This window comes from Salvelinus namaycush, chromosome 11, assembly GCF_016432855.1.
Source record: "Salvelinus namaycush isolate Seneca chromosome 11, SaNama_1.0, whole genome shotgun sequence".
NCBI classification, from domain to species: domain Eukaryota; kingdom Metazoa; phylum Chordata; class Actinopteri; order Salmoniformes; family Salmonidae; genus Salvelinus; species Salvelinus namaycush.
In genome coordinates this window covers 13,664,073-13,684,822 of record NC_052317.1, presented here as the reverse complement: position 1 = coordinate 13,684,822, position 20,750 = coordinate 13,664,073, and the positions used below count along the sequence as shown (strand labels likewise).

Here is a 20,750-nt window from a genome sequence, read left to right as displayed (position 1 = left end):
GCCAAGGCCAGAGAGCTGTGTAAGGACATCAGGGATAAAATTGTAGACCTGCACAAGGCTGGGATGGGCTACAGGACAATAGGCAAGCAGCTTGGTGAGAAGGCAACAACTGTTGGCGGAATTATTAGAAAATGGAAGAAGTTCAAGATGACGGTCAATCACCCTCGGTTTGGGGCTCCATGCAAGATCTCACCTCGTGGGGCATCAATGATCATGAGGAAGGTGAGGGATCAGCCCAGAACTACACGGCAGGACCTGGTCAATGACCCGAAGAGAGCTGGGACCACAGTCTCAAAGAAAACCATTAGTAACACACTACGCCATCATGGATTAAAATCCTGCAGCGCACGCAAGGTCCCCCTGCTCAAGCCAGCGCATGTCCAGGCCCATCTGAAGTTTGCCAATGACCATCTGGATGATCCAGAGGAGGAATGGGAGAAAGTCATGTGGTCTGATGAGACAAAAATAGAGCTTTTTGGTCTAAACTCCACTCGCTGTGTTTGGAGGAAGAAGAAGGATGAGTACAACCCCAAGAACACCATCCCAACCGTGAAGCATGGAGGTGGAAACATCATTCTTTGGGGATGCTTTTCTGCAAAGGGGACAGGACGACTGCACCGTATTGAGGGGAGGATGGATGGGGCCATGTATCGCGAGATCTTGTAAGAGCATTGAAGATGGGTCGTGGCTGTGTCTTCCAGCATGACAACGACCCAAAACACACAGCCAGGGCAACTAAGGAGTGGCTCCGTAAGAAGCATCTCAAGGTCCTGGAGTGGCCTAGCCAGTCTCCAGACCTGAACCCAATAGAAAATCTTTGGAGGGAGCTGAAAGTCCGTATTGCCCAGCGACAGCCCCAAAACCTGAAGGATCTGGAGAAGGTCTGTATGGAGGAGTGGGCCAAAATCCCTGCTGCAGTGTTTGCAAACCTGGTCAAGAACTACAGGAAACGTATGATCTCTGTAATTGCAAACAAAGGTTTCTGTACCAAATATTAAGTTCTGCTTTTCTGATGTATCAAATACTTATGTCATGCAATAAAATGCAAATGAATTACTTATAAATCATACAATGTGATTTTCTGGATTTTTGTTTTAGATTCCGTCTCTCACAGTTGAAGTGTACCTATGATAACAATTACAGACCTCTACATGCTTTATAAGTAGGAAAACCTGCAAAATCGGCAGTGTACCAAATACTTGTTCTCCCCACTGTATATAGGGTAAATAAAAAAATTCTAACAAGTTCTGAAAGTGAGATTTTACACTAAAGAAAGAAACAAGATTCTGAGTGTGCGAGTGAGAAATAGGAGACAGTGATGAATGCCGTGATGGCGCTTTTCATTCTCTGGAGGGAAAGCGCGGCTGCACGCGCTCAGTGGGATGCGATGTGGGCTGGTCCTCAATCAGTCTTACCGCGCTGAGACTGCAGGCTCTACGTTTCTATGGAAAGAAGATACTGACCTCACTAAGTGACAGTGATGGAATAAAAAATCAGTTACCATTCAATTTAATTCATAATACAATTACATCTGGTAGAGAAAACATTTTGACAACATAACACTTTACACGATTGATACATCATAATAAAGAATTCACGGCACAATCTAACAGACAAAAACAGGATGGAGGCCCTCTATTTCAGTTGTAGTCACATCACAAGTCATCTAACAAAAATCCTCAAACAATATCAAGATATGGAAAATGCATGGAATGACTAGTTGACTAGTTAGTAGACTCCTGCGAGAGCCATTTTATAAGCTGTGTTTCATAAACCAGCCTCAAGGGGGAGGTATAGCCTACACTACAAATAGCTTCACTGGCCTTCATTACTCACCACAAGGGAGAGTTAAGTCTACCTACCTTGATAGGATTAATCCACAGACTACATGTGGCCTACACATATTAGAGCACACGCTACCTACTAATCACGTGTGTCCTCACTGGCATGGGCTTCAACGTCAGGAATATGTTATTGTACGACATACAAAGAAAGACTGCCTGTTTTTGTCTGCTGTGGATAAATGCCCAAAGGTCAGCTTCACTGAGAAAGCTGGGATTCTTAGATGGCATGAAACCGTACTGCTGGTTAATAGCCAAAGTGCAAACTATCTATTAAACAATGATTATGGACTAATCACAGTAGGCATGCATTCAGCTGTGAAATGTAGATTCTATGAAATACATTTACATTTAAGTCATTTAGCAGACGCTCTTATCCAGAGCGACTTACAAGTACATACATTCATACTTTTTTTGTACTGGCCCCCCGTGGGAATCGAACCCACAACCCTGGCGTTGCAAGCGCCATGCTCTACCAACTGAGCCACACGGGGCCCATGATGATGATGAAATGATGATTCTGAACTTGTTGAATGTCTGATTCTAAACGTCTTGCTGTACAATCATACAATAGAGTAAAAATGAACGAGAAGATGCAATTGCGTTTTGACAAGTTTTTAAATTAAAGTTTACCTGTTGGCTCATCTTCCATCTGTTCTTCTGCCTGGGAAAGCTCTTCTGTTGAAACGAAACAAGCCAAAGTTAGAATAAAAATGAAAACAAATGCTTCAACACACATGCTTTCAGAGAACAGGGTCAATGACCACCATGAAAGCTTATGCAGAAGAGCTGTTCATAGTAATAACATTGGACCGGAGTTAAAATAATCTCATCACCAACCTATCAACTCCTCTAGCTCATCTACTTCAGCTTCTTCCTCTGCAACAGAAAACCAACATTTCCAGTTAGTTCAAACGGAGAGAGAGAGGAGGCACTGAAGAATGACATCTGAATATTCTTGCCCTCAACTGAGTGGAGGTATACGTACATAAAATCACACTCAACACGTACCTGCAAACTCTTCCTGAAGACCTTCCTCCTGTTGAGTTTCTTCTGACTCAGCTTCTGATTCTGCTTCTTCTGTTTGTTCTGAATCTTCTGCTGCTGCGTCTTCTACCAGCTCTTCTGTGGAGCAAAGGAACAAGTTGTATTAGAACACTATTTTTCAAAAGAGAATGAATGACAGCCTCACATTGAGAATTGACGAACTCATCCACAAAATGAGCAGACAGACTTAAGTTTCAAGTTTTATTAGTCGTATGTACGGGATATGTATGGTATACATCATCCAATGATATGCTTACTTGCAGGTTCCTTCTCCATAATGCAACAAGAAATAATAATAAGAAATAATACAAAATGAGGTGACATGAGCAACACAAAAAGCAGATAGGAGAGACAGAAAAGTGAGTGCCCTATCCACTACCCCAAGATTAGATGGGAAAGGGGCCACTGCCCGACCTCTCTACATACATGTAGCTACTCTTATCAGATAAGATAATGTGTGCATACACTTCTGCAATGCAGCACCTGGTGTTCAACTGTGCTCGTTTTAAACTGTGTGAAGACAAACACCTCATCAGCAAAAACCGAGGCCTTGAGAGGATTTTCTTTCAATACTTTCTGGACCCAGATTAAGCCTACCCCTGGACTAAAAACCTTTTGTTCTGTTCTGGAATATTTTTCCTTACCCTCCTCTGTTGCTGGCTCCTCCTCTGCCTCTTCCTCCGCCTCCTCCTCCACGGCCTCCTCCTCAACTGGTGCAGCCTCTTCTTCTGCGGGGGAAGCCTCTTCTTCTGCGGGGGCTGCCTCTTCTTCTGCGGGTGAAGCCTCTTCCTCAACAGCGACTTCCTCCTCAACTGATGCAGCAACTTCCTCCTCAGCGACCTCTTCCTCAGGTGCGGCCTCCTCCTCAACAGCTTCTTCTGTGGGAGAATCCGCTTCTTCAACCGGGGCAGCCTCTTCAGCAACCTCCTCCTCAACTGGTGCGGCTTCCTCCTCAATGGCGGCGACTTCCTCCTCGACTTGGGCGGCCTCCTCTACCTTTTCAACGGGGGCGGCCTCCTCCTCGACGACTGGGGCGGCCTCCTCCTTCTCCTTGACTGGGGCGGCCTCCTCCTCCTCCTCGACTGGGGCGGCCTCCTCCTCCTCCTTGACTGGGGTGGCCTCCTCCTCCTCCTCGACTGGGGTGGCCTCCTCCTCGACTGGGGTGGCCTCCTCCTCCTCCTCGACTGGGGCGGCCTCCTCCTCCTCTTCGGCTGGGGCGGCCTCCTCCTCCTCCTCGACTGGGGCGGCCTCCTCCTCCTCGGCTGGGGCGGCCTCCTCCTCCTCGGCTGGGGCGGCCTCCTCCTCCTCCTCGGCTGGGGCGGCCTCCTCCTCCTCCTCGACTGGGGCGGCCTCCTCCTCCTCCTCGACTGGGGCGGCCTCCTCCTCCTCGGCTGGGGCGGCCTCCTCCTCCTCGGCTGGGGCGGCCTCCTCCTCCTCGGCTGGGGTGACCTCTTCCACAGGGGCAGCCTTTTCTTCCTCCTCCAGAACCTCAGGATCTTCCTCAATGATTTCAGGCTCATCCACCTCCGGCTCTTCTTCCTCCTCATCCACCTCCGGCTCTTCTTCCTCCTCCAGAACCTCAGGCTCTTCCTCAATGATTTCAGGCTCATCCACCTCCGGCTCTTCTTCCTCTTCATCCACCTCCGGCTCTTCTTCCTCCTCCAGAACCTCAGGCTCTTCCTCAATGATTTCAGGCTCATCCACCTCCGGCTCTTCTTCCTCCTCAACCACCTCAGGTTCTTCCACAACCTCAGGCTCAGGCTCTGTAAGGAAGAGACAGCATTATGCAACTTAGCTGATAACGTCGATTTCCTGCCAAAACCAACTACAGCATTTCCCGAAAGTGATATTTAGTTTGAAAATGACACTGGGTGATACATGTCTATGATATTGGCTGACTTTTTCCTTAATAAAATTGACAATTTCAATGTCTTCTTCAAGCTTACACACCTGGTAGGGGAGCAGCAACTTCCTCTGCTTCTGTGGCCTCGATCACTTCTTCAACAATGGGTTCTGATGCGGCTAAAGCAAGGGGACGATGGGAAAGAGATAAGGGGGGTAGAGGGGAACAGTTAAGACCATCCTGATCGCAGTTGATCCTTTTACTTAAACTATGGCCTCATCTGGCATACTTCATCATTTTCTTCTCGCACAGAACGTTCCAAATGTCTTAAGGCACATTTAAGAAAGTGCACTAACTTTATGAGGTGACTTTCCATGGTGTGTCAATAATGGGGGGAAAAAGTATGCTCCTTCAATATAGATTTCTAAAGTACTAACCCCTACAGGTTCAGAATAGAAACTGCTGACTTAAACCATGGTAGGTATATGTATGTAACATCAGAGCCTACAGGTGGCAGACATGAAATCAATACAGTTTACATGTACGAGTTTAATGGTTAGCTCTTGACTTAGATAGTCGTAGCAGCACCATGTGGGTGTCTGGTGGAGGACACAGTTCTACTGAGGGTAAAGGTTTCATAAAGACCCTTTATGGCCCACACATACTATGATTTCAGCTGTCTTACGCCACAAATCTGCTGTCCCGGAAAATGTTCACGTTGTGGGAAAATTCTTAGGTCGTAAACAATTGTCGGACGTCCTGGCTCGTTCGGGGTGACAGGGTCTAGGTCTGCCGATTAAGGACCACCACGTGCGGTCGTAGGCGCCGACAAAGTTCTGTCAGTGTCAGTGCCTTTATCGTGTAGTGTGGCTGGTGTTACGAGATGATCCTGGTGACTGACAATAGGTACACAGAGTATGCACACAATAATATGATTGTGGATAGTCATATTAATATAATAGTTAGATTTAAACATTGACATGCTTTGCAAGAAGAACGATTTCCCTTAATAAACTTGTTTACATGACATCTGAAATCAGGCTACCTGATGGGATTTTGATAAACGAATAAACTCGGCAATCAAAATAAACGTTCTACCACAGCGTGTTATTTTTGTGTTATTTTTGGGAAGTCTATTTGATTCCGAGTTCCGACAAAGTTTGGATGTGAAAACTATTTCTAAGATGCATACTTTCAGTTTTTCCCAAACTCATTTCACTCGCGCATAAGCATAGAGGCTTGCGCTGCTGGCACACGCTCAGATCAAACACACCGCTGCAGTTGACGTAGCCTACGTCGACTGACAGCCTCGCAAGCCAATCGCAGAATGTGACAAATGAACTGAAGCAAATCGTACATTCTGGCCAGGTTGACGTCAAGATTTATTAAATTCGGTAACGTCACACAGTGCGGCATCTAATAATCGTAAAAGACGGAACCCGATGTACAGTGCGGGAAGGCCTTAACAGCTCGTGACGTTGTAGATGGATGCTATTTTGTCTAGTCAAGCCCACAGTTCAAATTCAATGAGAATAGTGATGAATAACTTGCATGTTTAAGCAATTAGGATACTGCATAAACATCTGACAAAGGGAAGTTGAATGGAATTGTAATGAGGAAATTAAGTAGTAGGCTATGTTTGAGTATTTAAAAAAACAACTGGTCACATTGTTTATGTACAGAAGAGAACAGTGTAGAGTTGTATCCAGTAGCACCACCGGTGGAGCCTTCTCCTCTGTCTGTGGGTATAGTGTGCGTGTTTCATTACACACATTTCCTCTCATGAGCTTTACCATCTACTGCAGTTAATACAGGTGTGTGTGTGTGTGTGTGTGTGTGTGTGTGTGTGTGTGTGTGTGTACACGTGTAGACCAGCAGGAGTTCTACCTTCTTCCACAGGTGCTGCAGGAGCCTTCTCTGGTGCTGCATCTCTGGTAATGATGACGGTAGCCTTCTCTTTCAGCCCTGAGGGTTTTACAAGTGACGCAGGGGGATGAGGACGACATGGCAACAACTCTTGTTCAGGAGAAGTGCCTTTACGGAGGCTACAACTCTGTATAATGTATACGGTATTTGGCAGAGTAATATTCATGTAAACTCAGCAAAAAAAGAAACGTCCCTTTTCCAGGACGCTGTCTTTCAAAGATAATTCGTAAAAATCCAAATAACTTCACAGATTTTCATTGTAAAGGGTTTAAACACGGTTTCCCCTGCTTGTTCAATGAACCATAAACAAATAATGAACATGCACCTGTGGAACGGTCGTTAAGACACTAACAGCTTACAGACGGTAGGCAATTAAGGTCACAGTTATGAAAACTTAGGACACTAAAGAGGCTTTTCTACAGACTCTGAAAAACACCAAAAGAAAGATGCCCAGGGTCCCTGCTCATCGGCGTGAACTTGCCTTAGGCACGCTGCAAGGAGGCATGAGGACTGCAGATGTGGCCAGGGCAATACATTTCAATGTCCCTACTGTGAGACGCCTAAGATAGCGCTACAGGGAGACAGGACGGACAGCTGATCGTCCTCGCAGTGGCAGACCACGTGTAACAACACCTACACAGGATCGGTACATCCGAAAATCACACCTGCGGGACAGGTACAGGATGGCAACAACAACTGCCTGAGTTACACCAGGAATGCACAATCCCTCCATCAGTGCTCAGACTGTCTGCAATAGGCTGAGAGAGGCTGGACTGAGGGCCTGTAGGCCTGTTGTAAGGCAGGTCCCCACCAGACATCACCGGCAATAACATTGCCTATGGGCACAAACCTACCGTCGCTGGACCAGACAGGACTGGCAAAAAGTGCTCTTCACTGACAAGTCACGGTTTTGTCTCACCAGGGATGATGGTCGAATTCGAGTTTGTCGTCGAAGGATTGAGTGTTACACCAAGGTCTGTACTCTGGAGCGGGATTGATTTGGAGGTGCAGGGTCTGTCATGGTCTGGGGCGGTGTGTCACAGCATCATCGGACTGAGCTTGTTGCCATTGCAGACAATCTCAACGCTGTGCGTTACAGGGAAGATATCCTCCTCCTTCATGTGGTACCCTTCCTCATCCTGACATGACCCTCCAGCATGACAATGCCACCAGCCATACTGCTTGTTCTGTGCGTGATTTCCTGCAAGACAGGAATGTCAGTGTTCTGCCATGGCCAGCGAAGAGCCCGGATCACGTCTGGGACCTGTTGGATCGGAGGGTGAGGGCTAGGGCCTTTCCCCCCAGAAATGTCAGGGAACTTGCAGGTGCCTTGGTGGAAGAGTGGGGTAACATCTCACAGCAAGAACAGGCATATCTGGTGCAGTCCATGAGGAAGAGATGCACTGCAGTACTTAATGCAGCTGGTGGCCACACCAGATACTGACTGTTATTTTTTATTTTGACCCCCCCTTTGTTCAGAGACACATTATTCAATTTCTGTTAGTCACGTCTGTGGAACTTGTTAAGTTTATGTCTCAGTTGTTAAATCTTGTTATGTTCATACAAATATTTACACATGTTAAGTTTGCTGAAAATAAACACAGTTGACAGTGAGAGGACGTTTCTTTTTTTGCTGAGTTTATATGGCTAGTAACAATATAGTAATGTACATTGGGATTTAGGTCTAGGAGGTCATATGCATAAACTTTTAGAAATTAACATAATTAAAAACAAAATATAACATTTAAAGACTGATTTGGGTTTACATTTGCACATAAACACTGAATTGGTATTGTGTTCTGATATGCTGTGAAAAGGTGAGGTCTGCAGTGCTAAGAGATATAGCAGGACAGGGGAGCAAAGAAAAAAGGAAAGAGTATTCCAATAGAAACGACTGGGAGGGAATGCCCATTTAGGCACAATGTCTAACCCAAACCTTGTGTATGCATACAATTGGCCATTTGTGTAACACCAAAACATCTTATTAAAAAGTGGGAGACAAGTGCACTTGATAACAGGAAACCTTCAAGAATCCAGCAACTTTATTAACAAAGAACAAGCACATAGCGGATCCTTTCAAATCCACTTCTGAGTTCCATCTCCACCAAATGCAAAATAAATCATTATGTCCTTGTCTAAGTCTACAAATATCTTGTCTAGCGACTTTAAATAAAGCTATATTTTCTGATGTAAATGAACACAAAACTAAACCACATCTGAAACTAAGCTTACAGCACCTTGCCGTCCTCTTGGCACCTTTCCCTGTCCAGTTCATACTTCTAGAGGACAGCATTATGATTTTTTCCACAAGCAGGAAGTGGCTAAAACACTATGCACTATACATTGCGGAAATGGCTGTCCTGCACAGTAGGACTCCCATTCGCAGGGGTCTGTCACTGGAGACCGCTCACAGGTGGTGTTTCTCCTGAATCTTTTAACATCTCTGTCACCAGAGGGAGTGAAAGATCACCGACATCAGTGCAGGTGTGAAGAGTTTAGCATCATTTCCGGACCCCCTTATCAGACATCTTGAGCTTTTTAACAGCAGCTTTGGGGGATTCTCTATTTTTGGCGTCTTTGGGGACCTCCACCCTCTTACCATTCACCTCTTTCCCTGACTTCTTGTCTGGCTTTGTCGCATTCTTCTTAGCTTTCTTGCCCTGCTCCTCTTTCTTATTTTCTCCCTCCTTCTCCTCTTTCTTATTTTCACCTTCCTTCTTTTTCTGCTCTTTGTCTCTCCTAATCTTGCCCATGGCCTTCTTAAACTCCCCCTTCTCTGGCTTGTTCTCCATCCTAGCTGCCGTTGCCACCTTAGCCTTCTTTGCCACCTCGTCCCTCGTCACCCCTAGGACCTTCTCCTTCTCCCTGGCCAGGATGTTCCTCACCTCGGCCAGAGCCATCTTGGCAATCTTTTTGGCCTCCATTCGCTCATGGATGATGGCCAGCTGCTGGTTCAGGGCCTCCCTCAGCTTCCAGCCCACGTCTTTGGTAAGAGGGTTTTCTGGGACACGAGAATACCATTTAGCGGCTTTGACAGTTTTCACTGCCAGGCTGCTAGGGTCACAACGCAAGCATATTGCTGACCACACTTCAAGCGTTTAGTAGGTTGCAAAGCACCCTGGGTAATTGGATTTGCTGACTGGGAATGTTAGGATAACAACAACTGGCATTTTTCTGCACTTTGGAAAGGTTTCGCTTTCCAGACAACATATGTGGTCAAACACGTTTTACTACACAGATGCGATTCAGTTGGCCCAACAGTTATATGATGTTGTCCAATATTACACTCAGCACACCACGCAGACATGATGGATTTCAATTATTTCATACCAAATACCATATAACTACAAAAGGGGTAGTCAAATACAGCATGCGGCTAGAAACCAATTCATGATTGTATGTCAAGAAGCAATCATATTTTTTCTACTAGTACACTTAAATTCAAAAGATCCCAATATGGTTATTAGAACTATGGTAAGCAAGTCCTTCATAGCTCAAACTCTACTGCACACTGGAACCCACACTGTTCCTCATGCAATACCTTTTTTGGCTTTTCTCTTGGAAACATGTCCGGGATTTTCATCTGAGGTTTAGGAAAACAAAAAGTTAAAATATGGATATAGTCTCAATAAGACTGGTGTATCTGCTTGGTGCTCAACCACCAATAGGAACAGGCGAATCGCAGAGCTTACCTATAGTAGGGGAGAGCAACCGTTACAACGGAACAAAACCAAGCTCAACCAATAACAGATGGGAGGGAAGTCTTGTACCTCTCTCAGCTTTCATTGACACCCATAGCAAGCTTACTCAGGGATGGGGCTAAGATTTTCTCTCACAATCTAATAGTAAAGCCTTTGACATAGAGCTTTCGAGAGTATTGGTAGTAATAATGCAGTAGTAATAATCTACTTGGGCCACCCCTCGTCTGGCATTGCCAAATAGTGGCTGCGGGTGAAGTCACAAAATCAGGGGCAAATTCAGTATGAATGAACAAAACTAAAAACCAGCCAGACCTCAAACAGATTCTAAATTACAGCCCCCCCCCCCCCCAAAAAAAAACGAAATGTGCATGTTGATAACATGGAAAAGCAGACAAAAGGCTTCAACACATTTTGAGAGCATGGACTAGACTACAAAGCAATCTGGACACTCATCCACAACAAAGTACCTTTGGTCTCAGTAGCCGCCTCTTTTTTCTTGACCTTTGTTTTTGGAGATTCTGGTTCGATTAAGTTGGCTAAGAAGATTAAAAAAATAAAAAATATGACCACCAACATAAATTCAACACTAACTTAGCAATGTTAAGACTTCAAAACTTTAGCAGAATTAACAGGTTTCTTTAACTAGCAGACCTGCTTTCCATGAATGGAATGCCATGCATTCACGCATCTGAAAATTGACATATGGCGTAGTCGGCTACTCCGAGCTTCTTGAAGTTTTGCTCTCAGCAGAGAGAATAAAAAAAGGGGAGCAGGTGAAGTACCTCTGTGTCTCGCTCTTTTCCGATCGGGTCGAGGTTCATCTGATATTTTTCAAAAGGAACATGGCATTAGAATCTAACAATGACCATTACTTACTGTGACCATTACCAATGAACACCAGGCAAAACTAATATCCAAAAATTACCAGAACAAAATTTGACAACTCAAAACATGCCCATGCCAAACCCCAAAGGCGGACAGATGCTACCATTCAGGGCTCTACGCTGACCATTTTTACAAGGAGCATGTGCGCCTAAGTTGAAAAATGTAGGGGCACACCAGGAAATTTGGGAGGACAATCAAAAATATTTTGAGGTAATAAAGCTAGAATCCTTCATTTTTCTAGGCACACTGGTGCTCCTAGATACAATTCCAGGTCTTACAGCAAAATATTTAGGTGCAAATACAAGTACAAGGGTCACACTGTGGACCCCTGCCACACATTCACAATTGCATTGTGCTTACCCATACCTCCTATTCTGATGGTTTTATTACATTACTTGTAAGAGTATGACTTGGAAATGATGACCATGTGAGTGTGACATGACTGTATAACTAATTGTACACGTTATCAATACATTTGGGATCATATTTGTCAATGGTGCCAAAGACCAATCATCTAAACCTATAGATGGGTAGTTGCAATGGAAATATTAGTAAAGTTCATATTCAGTTTAGAGTGATTAACAAAATGTTTCGCAAATGTATATATTTTTCCCTTTCTGTAATACACATGATATCCAGTGTTCTGTTTTTAACACACTGGTTGGTCACATGTTATGGATTAAACTCATATCTGTCGATAGTGATTGGAGGTACAAGGACCGACGACACTGATTATTATTGTATTCTGTGAAACAGTGATTCTGTAGCAGCTGACAAAGTCACTGCCTTTAGTCTTTAACTTCCTACAAGCTTCTTGGGCTGGTGTTGTCTCCCTGTTGCAACTTGTATTAAACCAAATTGATTTATGATTGACTTTATCTGCGACTGCTCTTCTTTTGTTCACCAGTTGTCCACCATCAAAAGGGGCGTCAAAGCACCATTTGTACAATGGCCCTCCAGGAGTCACTGGTTGTGAGCATACTCCACTTGCCTCTTCGCCTGCCCGACAACTAAAAAGCAACATCAAGTCCTCCAGGGCTTGTTTGACAGGGTAATGCTAATAACCCAAAAGTCCACGCAACATGACCACACTTCACCAATTGGGTCACTTGTCTAGTTCTATTTTTAAATGGGCAGTTAAGTATTACATGACCCGCTTGAGCTGCGGCGACATAATCTACTACAGCCACTATGACTTATTTTCACACGAGAGCATGAATCTCACCAGTTCAACCTGTTCCTAGCTATACGGTCAATGCTTGGTCATTGTACTTGAGTACTAAGTCAAGCCTCTAAATGAGTGAAAGCCAATACGAAATCTGAATGGATTCCACCCAAAAGCTTGCTCAGCAGGTTTATTGCATCTTTGACAGTGCCATTCCTTATACCTTTTGTGCCAGACATGTGTTTGCTAGTACTTACAAGAAACCTGTTTTCGTTGGCTTTCAATGTTGTCACAGACAACACATTTTTGACCATACATACAATTACAAATTACTGGAACTTTCAATTCTTGAGTTCCATCTATAGACCACAATGTTTAGAGTTTGAAAACTAAACTAGCTGGGTAAGTCTCTTTAGGGCGAGTGGGAGTCAGCATTGACCCATTTCAGAGACCTGGGGTTCAGGTTATGATCTGCGTCTCAAAGCAGGTGAAAGGTCCATGGAGTGTGGAATTCGGTAAAAGTCCTTGAACTCAGTCGGGCTCAAAAAGTATGGAATCCTCCACATCAGGGAGCACGTTTTTCCAAAACCACCTCGGGCTAAGTATGCAACATCATATTTCATAACCCTGTCCCAGGACGTCTAGAAAATTGGTTTAAGGAACAGTCGAAAGCTAGTTTCTCAAAGGGTTGGCTTTAACAAAAGTGGACAGCTAACAAGAAATGATTAACACCTGTGCAATAAGTCCTCCAGCAAGCCGGTCTCTAAATATCTTACGTGCAGTTTCAACCCCCCCAAAATCTATGCTTTACCATGCAAGGAAAAAAGAACATTCACAAAAACACATAAACCTTAGCGAATAAATCATCTGAAAAACACATTTTTAATTGTGTTTAACGAATGGATGACGAAGACAGGGATGGGGACAAATAGCAGACCTGAATACGTTCAAAACCCAACAAACACAGAACATGAATAGTAATCCTAATATGGACAACAGATAAATAACTACGATAATGAGGGAATGCTTCACCGATAAAGAAAAATTACAATCTTCAACAAAACTTTCAATACAGTAAAAACTTAGACGAAAGGTCAAACTAAAGTAAAAAAGTATAAATATAATTCCTGCTAAGTGGATAAAAATGTGCTAACGTTAGGGCCCTAGGGCATGCAGTACTGTGGTTGGAAAAAAGAGAACCGATCTATTACCCAAGTGCAGCTGTTCATTGCATAAAATCGGTAGTTTGCAGTCTGTTAAGTGGAAATGCACATCATAGAAAAGCATTATTCAGCCTGGCATTTAAAATTGCTGCAAAAATCCTGAAGGCATAGTCTTCGTACCACCATTGAAAATATTCAAAAAAGAATTGAGGGGTCAACTGCTACATGATTTAACCCTTCAAATTATTCTGCCAGGGAATGGTGATTTTTACAGAGGGTTTTTCAACAAACGCGCCTCAAGCAATGGGAAACAAGTCTAAAGGAGCAACAAGTCCACTTGGGACTTCATGCCATGGGGGATATGGCTACTGGTTATGGTAAGCAAGGCCTACTGGTTGTGGAGGCCTAAGATCACACAACTCTTTCCCTGAACCCCGTCAGTCTGAGAAGTGCCCCTTTCCTCCTCCGCCGCTCCATCCTCATCCTCAAACGGGTTTATGAGGCCATAGAGGAAGGTGAAGAAGCCTTGAAACCAATCGGAGCCCTCCTCCACTAACATATCCAGGACCTCCTTGAGGGAGTCCAACTTTTCCTGACTGCCATCTTTGGTCAGGCCTACGCAAACAGAGGGGAAAACAAGGAAAGGGAGATAGGGAGGGAGAAAAAGAAAGAAGAGAAAAAGGTGGTAGAGCAGGGTGAAAAGGGAGGAAAGGAAAGGGTGGAAAGTTTTAAGCGAGGTCAGGCAGCGAGGGAAACTATGCAGGTCTAAGATCGCATGAAGCAGAGTTGGAGACTAAAGAGAGGAGAGAATAGCAATAGCATAGCCTAGAGGGGGGTGGGCATGCAGAGGGACTCTATAGAATCTATCACTAGCAGCAGGGACCACAGCTGTGCCAGACAGGCAGTGGTCTGGGTGACAAAGCAGAGCACTAGTCTTTATGGCAGACAGCAGCAGAGTAGACCGAGTACCAGAACATGGAACCAACTCATTGGACCAAACACTCCTGAAGTAGGTTCTTCCCTTTTGATTAGAAAGAAATGAGCAACTTTAAGATCATATAACAAGTGACTTAGAGATGAGAGAACACAGAAGTCCTAGTTATGACTGAGTCATTCTTAAGGCATGCAGCAATAGGCCCTGGATGTTATGTCAGTGGTGTGAAACGCAACAGTCAGCATGGAATCGAACTCGAAACACCTTTTCACAACATGCACATGCAGACTTTGTTGATTCATTGTCCAGTTTGGTAGAATTGACTAAAATAGTATCTTGTGGCAGAGATCGGTTAAACCAGTCAGTCATGCAAAAGAAAACCCAAATCAGTTATGCAATCACACAAACACACTTCAATAAATAACAATCCAGTTCAAATCGATGAACTTGCCTAGCAGTACTTTAGCATCCTCCACATCGAAGTCACCATCTCCATCAGCATCATAGGACGAAAGTTGACCTAGTAAAGTAACTGGAGTTAGTCTTTAGCCCCGGGTAAGTGGGGGTTGGGTATGTATGGTGAAATGGGGGTGGGTTACTATACCCTACGCAATGAAAATAGCATAGGATGGGGGATACTAGCATTTAAATTCTAATAACAAAACAGTATGTTAATTGCTATCGTTCTTGGATGAGGATTAGGATAATCATTACTGTTCATTTCTGCATTTCCAGAAGTATTGCTATTTATTTCTACGATAAGCAATATTATCATGAGTCATTTTTTTAATGATCATATTAGCATTTCTGGTAAATCTGGTTACATAATAAAATAATAAAACATAAAATCTTGGTTAACCCAGAAGTAAAATCTTGTGTAATTTGGTCAGCTGTGTGATAAACTTCTGGGTCTATGTGTGTTAGAAGTCTCCACCCTCGCAAAAGGAAACTGCTGCCACCCCCCCAACATTCTCTGCATCTTGTGCCAATATCAGTTATGTTTAAGTCATGGTTCCAATAGTTCATATTTTTTTCGAAGAGGTTGTCAGTTGGATAGGGTCTCTGCAAGGTTTTGTTCATCTTACCCACCATATGAATATAATTTTCTGACTCAAATAGGATTCCCTCAAGATTGCTCTGATGTCCAAAATTTTACAAATCAAAATTGTGATATTTTACTTTTAAGTTGCATGTATTTGAAAATATCTACATTGGTCAGTCCAAAATTGCTTTTTAATTGTGTTATGGAAATATACTTATTTCCTATTACCAATTAATTTACAGTTTCCAAGGATTGTTCCATACGGTTGTGTTTTTGGGAGTGATATTTGTTCTTGTAGAATCTGTTTCATTTTCTTCTTCCATACTACTATGAAGTCGTTAATGTTCTTTGAAAATAGACACGTGAAAAGATTCTGGGGGTGAGCATGCGCATCTTCAATAATTACCCATTGTTCCTCTTTAGTGCATTTAACAATATGTCTAAAATAAAAGCCTTGGGTGGCGAGTTGATACAATTAAAACCACCCTCAGACTTATGGAGATGTAAAACTTTCATTTATATTTGCCCATATAAAGTCTTATGGCAGAGTATACTTTTTGAAAGAATGCCTTCAGTGGGGTAATTGGTATACAAGCCAGGCACTTCTATACGTGCTCAAGCAAAAAAAATTACAAACAATAAATATTAACAAAGAGCAAACAATTGACGTAATGAAACAATAAATGCGCACAAATTAGCGGGAGACAGAGGGCATTCTGGAGAGAGACGTGCCTATTAGTGAGCCTTCTCCACACATACACCCCTTCCCTTCTTGTGTCAACATTCTAAATTAGGGATGTCATTTATCAAAATACTAAGCTGTAGTGTAGACCACAAATCAATTATTTTAAATAGGCCGACAACAGAAAAAGCATGTGAAACTTTAACGCTCACTGCCTGCCAGACAAGGCTTGAGCAGCAATAATGCGTAACTTTTAACATTTCGGATCCATTTGGGTCCGATACAGACCCGGCCCAATTTGGATCCGATTCATCTGACATATTTGGGGTAGGATCTGGTCCACCTCGGATCCGAATCGGATACTGACTTTCAAAAAAATATAACAGGATCCTGTCAGTGTCGGCTGGGAATTTCACGGATCCAAGTCAGTTCAGATCTCAATTTCATGATCTGAGAATACCATGAGCCTACGCGCAGAATCTGCCCATGAGAGATTAGCCTTATAGTAACATGTTAGCATTTCAATATTTAAATGTTTTAATGATGAGCTTCACATTTTTCGTTCTGAAACAAACCAATCTTTTCTTTGTTCCGTTCCACTGTTCCTACCGGAAAAATAAAAAAGTCCTGAACCAAATCGAACAAAAATGTACATTAGCCTGACATTCAATTACGTCACCAATCAATGTGAATACAGGCGCTTGCTATGGAGCGTGCAAGGTATAGGCCTAGTCATTTTGGCCTGGGTGCTGTCGGCTGCGTAGCAATAGTTGTTTACAATGCGCAATAGACAATCAAGTGTAGGGCGCTAGATGCGACTGAAATTTTGCGGGGAGAGAGTGAGAGTGGGTGGAGGAGGGGGCTTGGCTTGAAGCGCTGGGCATCCTATGACATGCATTATCGGAATTAGACCCACAGAATTACACCTACAGAGGAACGGCTTCTACAGACGAACTTTGAATGTCTTTCAACTTCTGAGAGTTGGACCAGAGCTAGCTAGTTAACGAGCTTGTTAGTGCAGAATTAAAAACATGTCTTAACTTTTAGTAGTTAATATATCCAATGTGAAACGTGATACTATATTATCCATAACTAGCAGTAACTAGGTTACAGTAGCCTAAGCTTCGGAGGGGGAGAGGCAAGTTACACACACACACACACACACACACACACACACACACACACACACACACACACACACACACACACACACACACACACACACACACACACACACACACACGAGAGCACACAAAGATTTTCAGCTGGCAGGCAGACACTGGAATAAGTTTGAGTGACAGAGTGAGGGCTTTGGCACATGCGAGTTGTTGCGTTTGTGGGACCCAAAAAAATGCCCTGAACGTAAAATAACGTTATTAACTGTTCTGTTCCCTGAACCGGTTCCAACCCCTATCACAACATAGCCACACTGTCTTATTTGAATAAATATGACTAGCTCAGCATAAAAAAGCAAGGAAGCAATGATTCAAAATATTATTTTGCCAGCTTTGCATTACATTTGTTCATTTACATTGCATTATATATCAAATTTATTTGATTGGTAATAAATCATAAAAAAATACAGTGTGACTATTGAAAAAAGGTTAAATCTCTTTTATGACTAATGCAACTTAAAAATGTTATCTTTTCTTGCAATAAGAATTTTGTCAAAAGCAAGTGATTAGACGATATGTATGGGAAATAAATTGATTATTTCAATTGGGACTGGAGGGTTGGTGAGTCTCATGGTTGACACATGATTATTTGGTTGGCATGATCATGGGCGCAAATATCATACCTTGCAGTGTCTCAGACAGCTTAATGTGCAAGTCCTTTGCATTGGCTGCATGCAAGATTAAGACCAGACAAAAACATTCACATTGGAGAAATACAAATATTTGCAATATGAATAAATGATTAAGTATCAATTTGAGATGCAAACATGATTTAGTAAACAGACATATTCAGATCCACACACTGAGCAAGTGCACACATGCACCAAATATAAAACTACGACAAGGTTGAGAAGTTGAAAGTTCAATGTTAAAATGCATCAAAGCACTCAGTATCACTTTGGGTTATTCCTCAATGGCATTCATGATTGTAGCAAAGGCTGAAGGTTCTACCAACTGACTGTGACAGACTGCTGTAGCTAGCAGGAAATGTAGCCCTGCTACAGTACTGTAGCATTTGTGTTTCCTGTTAAAAGGTTCAATGAAGCCGTTTTTATCTCAATATCAAATGGGTTCTGGGTTACAATTAAGTACCTTACTGTGATTTCTTTCAATTGAAATGGCCAAAAAGAAACAAAAACAGCTGCTTAGCAAAAAGCAATTTCTCAAGCAAGACTTTTGCTAGGACTGTCTGGGAGTGGCCTGAGTGAAGGGCCTTATTGGGGGAGCCTATTTGAAGGGATATGTAACCTGAAAACTAGCCGTTATTGGCAGAGAGGAGGGCAAACTATTTATTGGTCTATTAACTTATACTGCCTGGTGATATCCCAAAAAATGTCAGGCTGTCTTTTCAAACAGCTTTTACACTTATATTGCATTATCATTTTCACAATATTATTACAACTTCAGTATGTGTGTGTGTGTGTGTGTGTGTGTATATATATATATAAAAAAAACACACAGGAAAATCACCTTTAAGGTGTCACTTACCGATGACGCCTTGGTAGTCGACCAGGTCGAAGTAGACGACGGCCACAGAGGTCCAGACGCCCAGGAGGGCAAGAACCATGAACCAGGTGAAGAAGGAGCTTCCTCCTGCTACCTCAGGCTTCTTGCCATTCTTACTGGCCAGCTGTGCTTTGACTTCTGTGATGGTGGGTGGGAGAGATAAGTCAGAGAGTCAGACCTGAAACGAATACTATACAGGATAAAGACGTGTATACATAAGCTACACACAAATGCAATGTGTTCCATTTGAGTTGTAAGATGGTCAAAATACAGGCCTAGGCCTAAATGTTCCAGAAATCAGAAAGCTTTTGTGGTTAAAAGAAGCTGACGGCAAAGAGATATCTTGCGATAATACTCATGACGTAAGCATTTTTTTTGTTGTTTTGCAGTCAGCGATATAAAATGGGAAGTTAAATGGGTAAGAATGGAGAAATCTCATAAGCCACTGACCACATTATTGATACTTACAACAAAGAAAAAGGTAGATAAAATGTTGCCTATACATAGCATGAAAACCTAAGAATGTCACATTGCAAACCTCAAGAGGCCTGAACATAGGCCTAGAGCTTTCAAGTAACTGAATTATAATTCAGTATTGTCCCCAGAGAGGCAAAAATACAAAAGCAGTGGAGTAATTATTCAGGTTTCTGTTGACACTGAACACTGTATGGGTAAAAACAACAGTATATTCGAAGAGATGGCAGTGGAATAATGAACAGGTGCAGTCCGCTACCCTAAAGCTAGGTCAAACCATTTCACACATACAGATCAAATTAAATTATATTCGTCGCATGCTTCGTAATCAACAAGTGTAGGGTAACAGTGAAACGCTTACTGGACACCATATACTGGACACCAATCTTCACCAATCTTCAACAAAAAGGGTCAGATGACAATTAGGGGAAAGAAAAAATAAATCTATTGAAGCACACAGCACCTGATTATGTCAGTGACAGTTCTTTATATTTTTATATTTTTATATATTTTTAATATGTCTAGTCCTGAAAAAATCCTGAAGTCCTGAAAAAATCTCCAAATGCCATCAGTCATAATCAATGCACCCATTGGTCATTCGACTTCACTTTCATGCAAACCTCATCTACACACTACAGTTTGCGATTTCTTTCAAAAAGTTAAATAAAGTGGTTCCACATCTGCACTGAAACCAACCCAAAAACTAGGCCCAATCCTATGACCTTATCGACAGAGCTGTGTCGTGCTCCACATCGTCCCTCAGTTGAGTATAACAAACGCCAAAACATCAACCCCAGATGTGCGCCTCTCAAAATAACAACGGTTTGTCCACCATCACCAAAAAAAGGAACATTTCACGGGTCAAACCAACGTCTATAAAAGTAACCCTCATTCCGGAGAAGGTTGTTATCTGATGACATCGCTCCATCTACCTTCTGTGTGTTCGACAACCACCGCGGGTTCCAACACCGGGGTGGGCTTGACTATCGGCACTTCCATCCGTGCAGACCGTCCCTGACCCGTCCGAATGGGAAAAGCTTCAGTGAGTCTTATCTCCCTTATCCTTCCCCCAAACCCTTTTGCAACAGCTACCCTCCTCTATTTGTTCCAGGCAAACTCAGCAGGAACCCGATATGGGACCTGAACCAGCCAATAGGGCTATTTTTAGAGCTGTCCGCTCGTCCACCAGAAGATATTCAGGCATTGATATGGAGAGGCGGTGTTAACGCCATGCCAATGTGACATTACCCGGCATCCCTCAGGACAGAACCCCAGGGATTCAAAGGGCCATAAAAAAATGGCTGTCATTATTACCTCCCACCCCAGTAACAATAAAACAGCAGCAGGCTGAGAAGGGGAGATCTTT

At 43.1% G+C, this 20,750-nt stretch overlaps 2 protein-coding genes across 2 annotated transcripts; both read right to left on the bottom strand.

Annotated features, from left to right (window-relative positions):
- Window positions 1–1,155: 1,155 nt before the first annotated feature.
- LOC120056295 (aspartyl/asparaginyl beta-hydroxylase-like) lies at window positions 1,156–20,472 on the bottom strand. The gene is made up of 11 exons (XM_039004537.1): window positions 20,317–20,472; window positions 18,893–19,048; window positions 14,957–15,025; window positions 6,619–6,696; window positions 4,839–4,910; window positions 4,230–4,651; window positions 3,533–4,145; window positions 2,853–2,966; window positions 2,682–2,720; window positions 2,475–2,519; window positions 1,156–1,442 (listed from the first exon to the last, which is right to left on the bottom strand). Exons 1-11 carry the CDS (start codon window positions 20,381–20,383, stop codon window positions 1,435–1,437), a joined length of 1,683 nt encoding a protein of 560 aa, XP_038860465.1. The 5' UTR covers window positions 20,384–20,472; the 3' UTR covers window positions 1,156–1,434.
- Window positions 8,671–9,930, bottom strand: LOC120055844 (UPF0329 protein ECU05_1680/ECU11_0050-like). The gene has a single exon (XM_039003854.1). The coding sequence runs from the start codon at window positions 9,579–9,581 to the stop codon at window positions 9,159–9,161; it is 423 nt and encodes a 140-aa protein (XP_038859782.1). The 5' UTR covers window positions 9,582–9,930; the 3' UTR covers window positions 8,671–9,158.
- Window positions 20,473–20,750: the final 278 nt, after the last annotated feature.

Bases quoted from the DNA above. Each gene is read 5' to 3' on its own strand.
- LOC120055844 (XM_039003854.1), bottom strand. From the start codon at position 9,581: ATGGAGGCCAAAAAGATTGCCAAGATGGCTCTGGCCGAGGTGAGGAAC.
- LOC120056295 (XM_039004537.1), bottom strand. From the start codon at position 20,383: ATGGAAGTGCCGATAGTCAAGCCCACCCCGGTGTTGGAACCCGCGGTG. The intron at 4,911-6,618 runs GTAGAACTCCTG...CCCTTGCTTTAG, and splicing joins TGCAGCACCTGTGGAAGAAG to CCGCATCAGAACCCATTGTT. The intron at 4,146-4,229 runs GTCGAGGAGGAG...GCCCCAGCCGAG, and splicing joins AGGAGGAGGAGGCCGCCCCA to GAGGAGGAGGCCGCCCCAGT.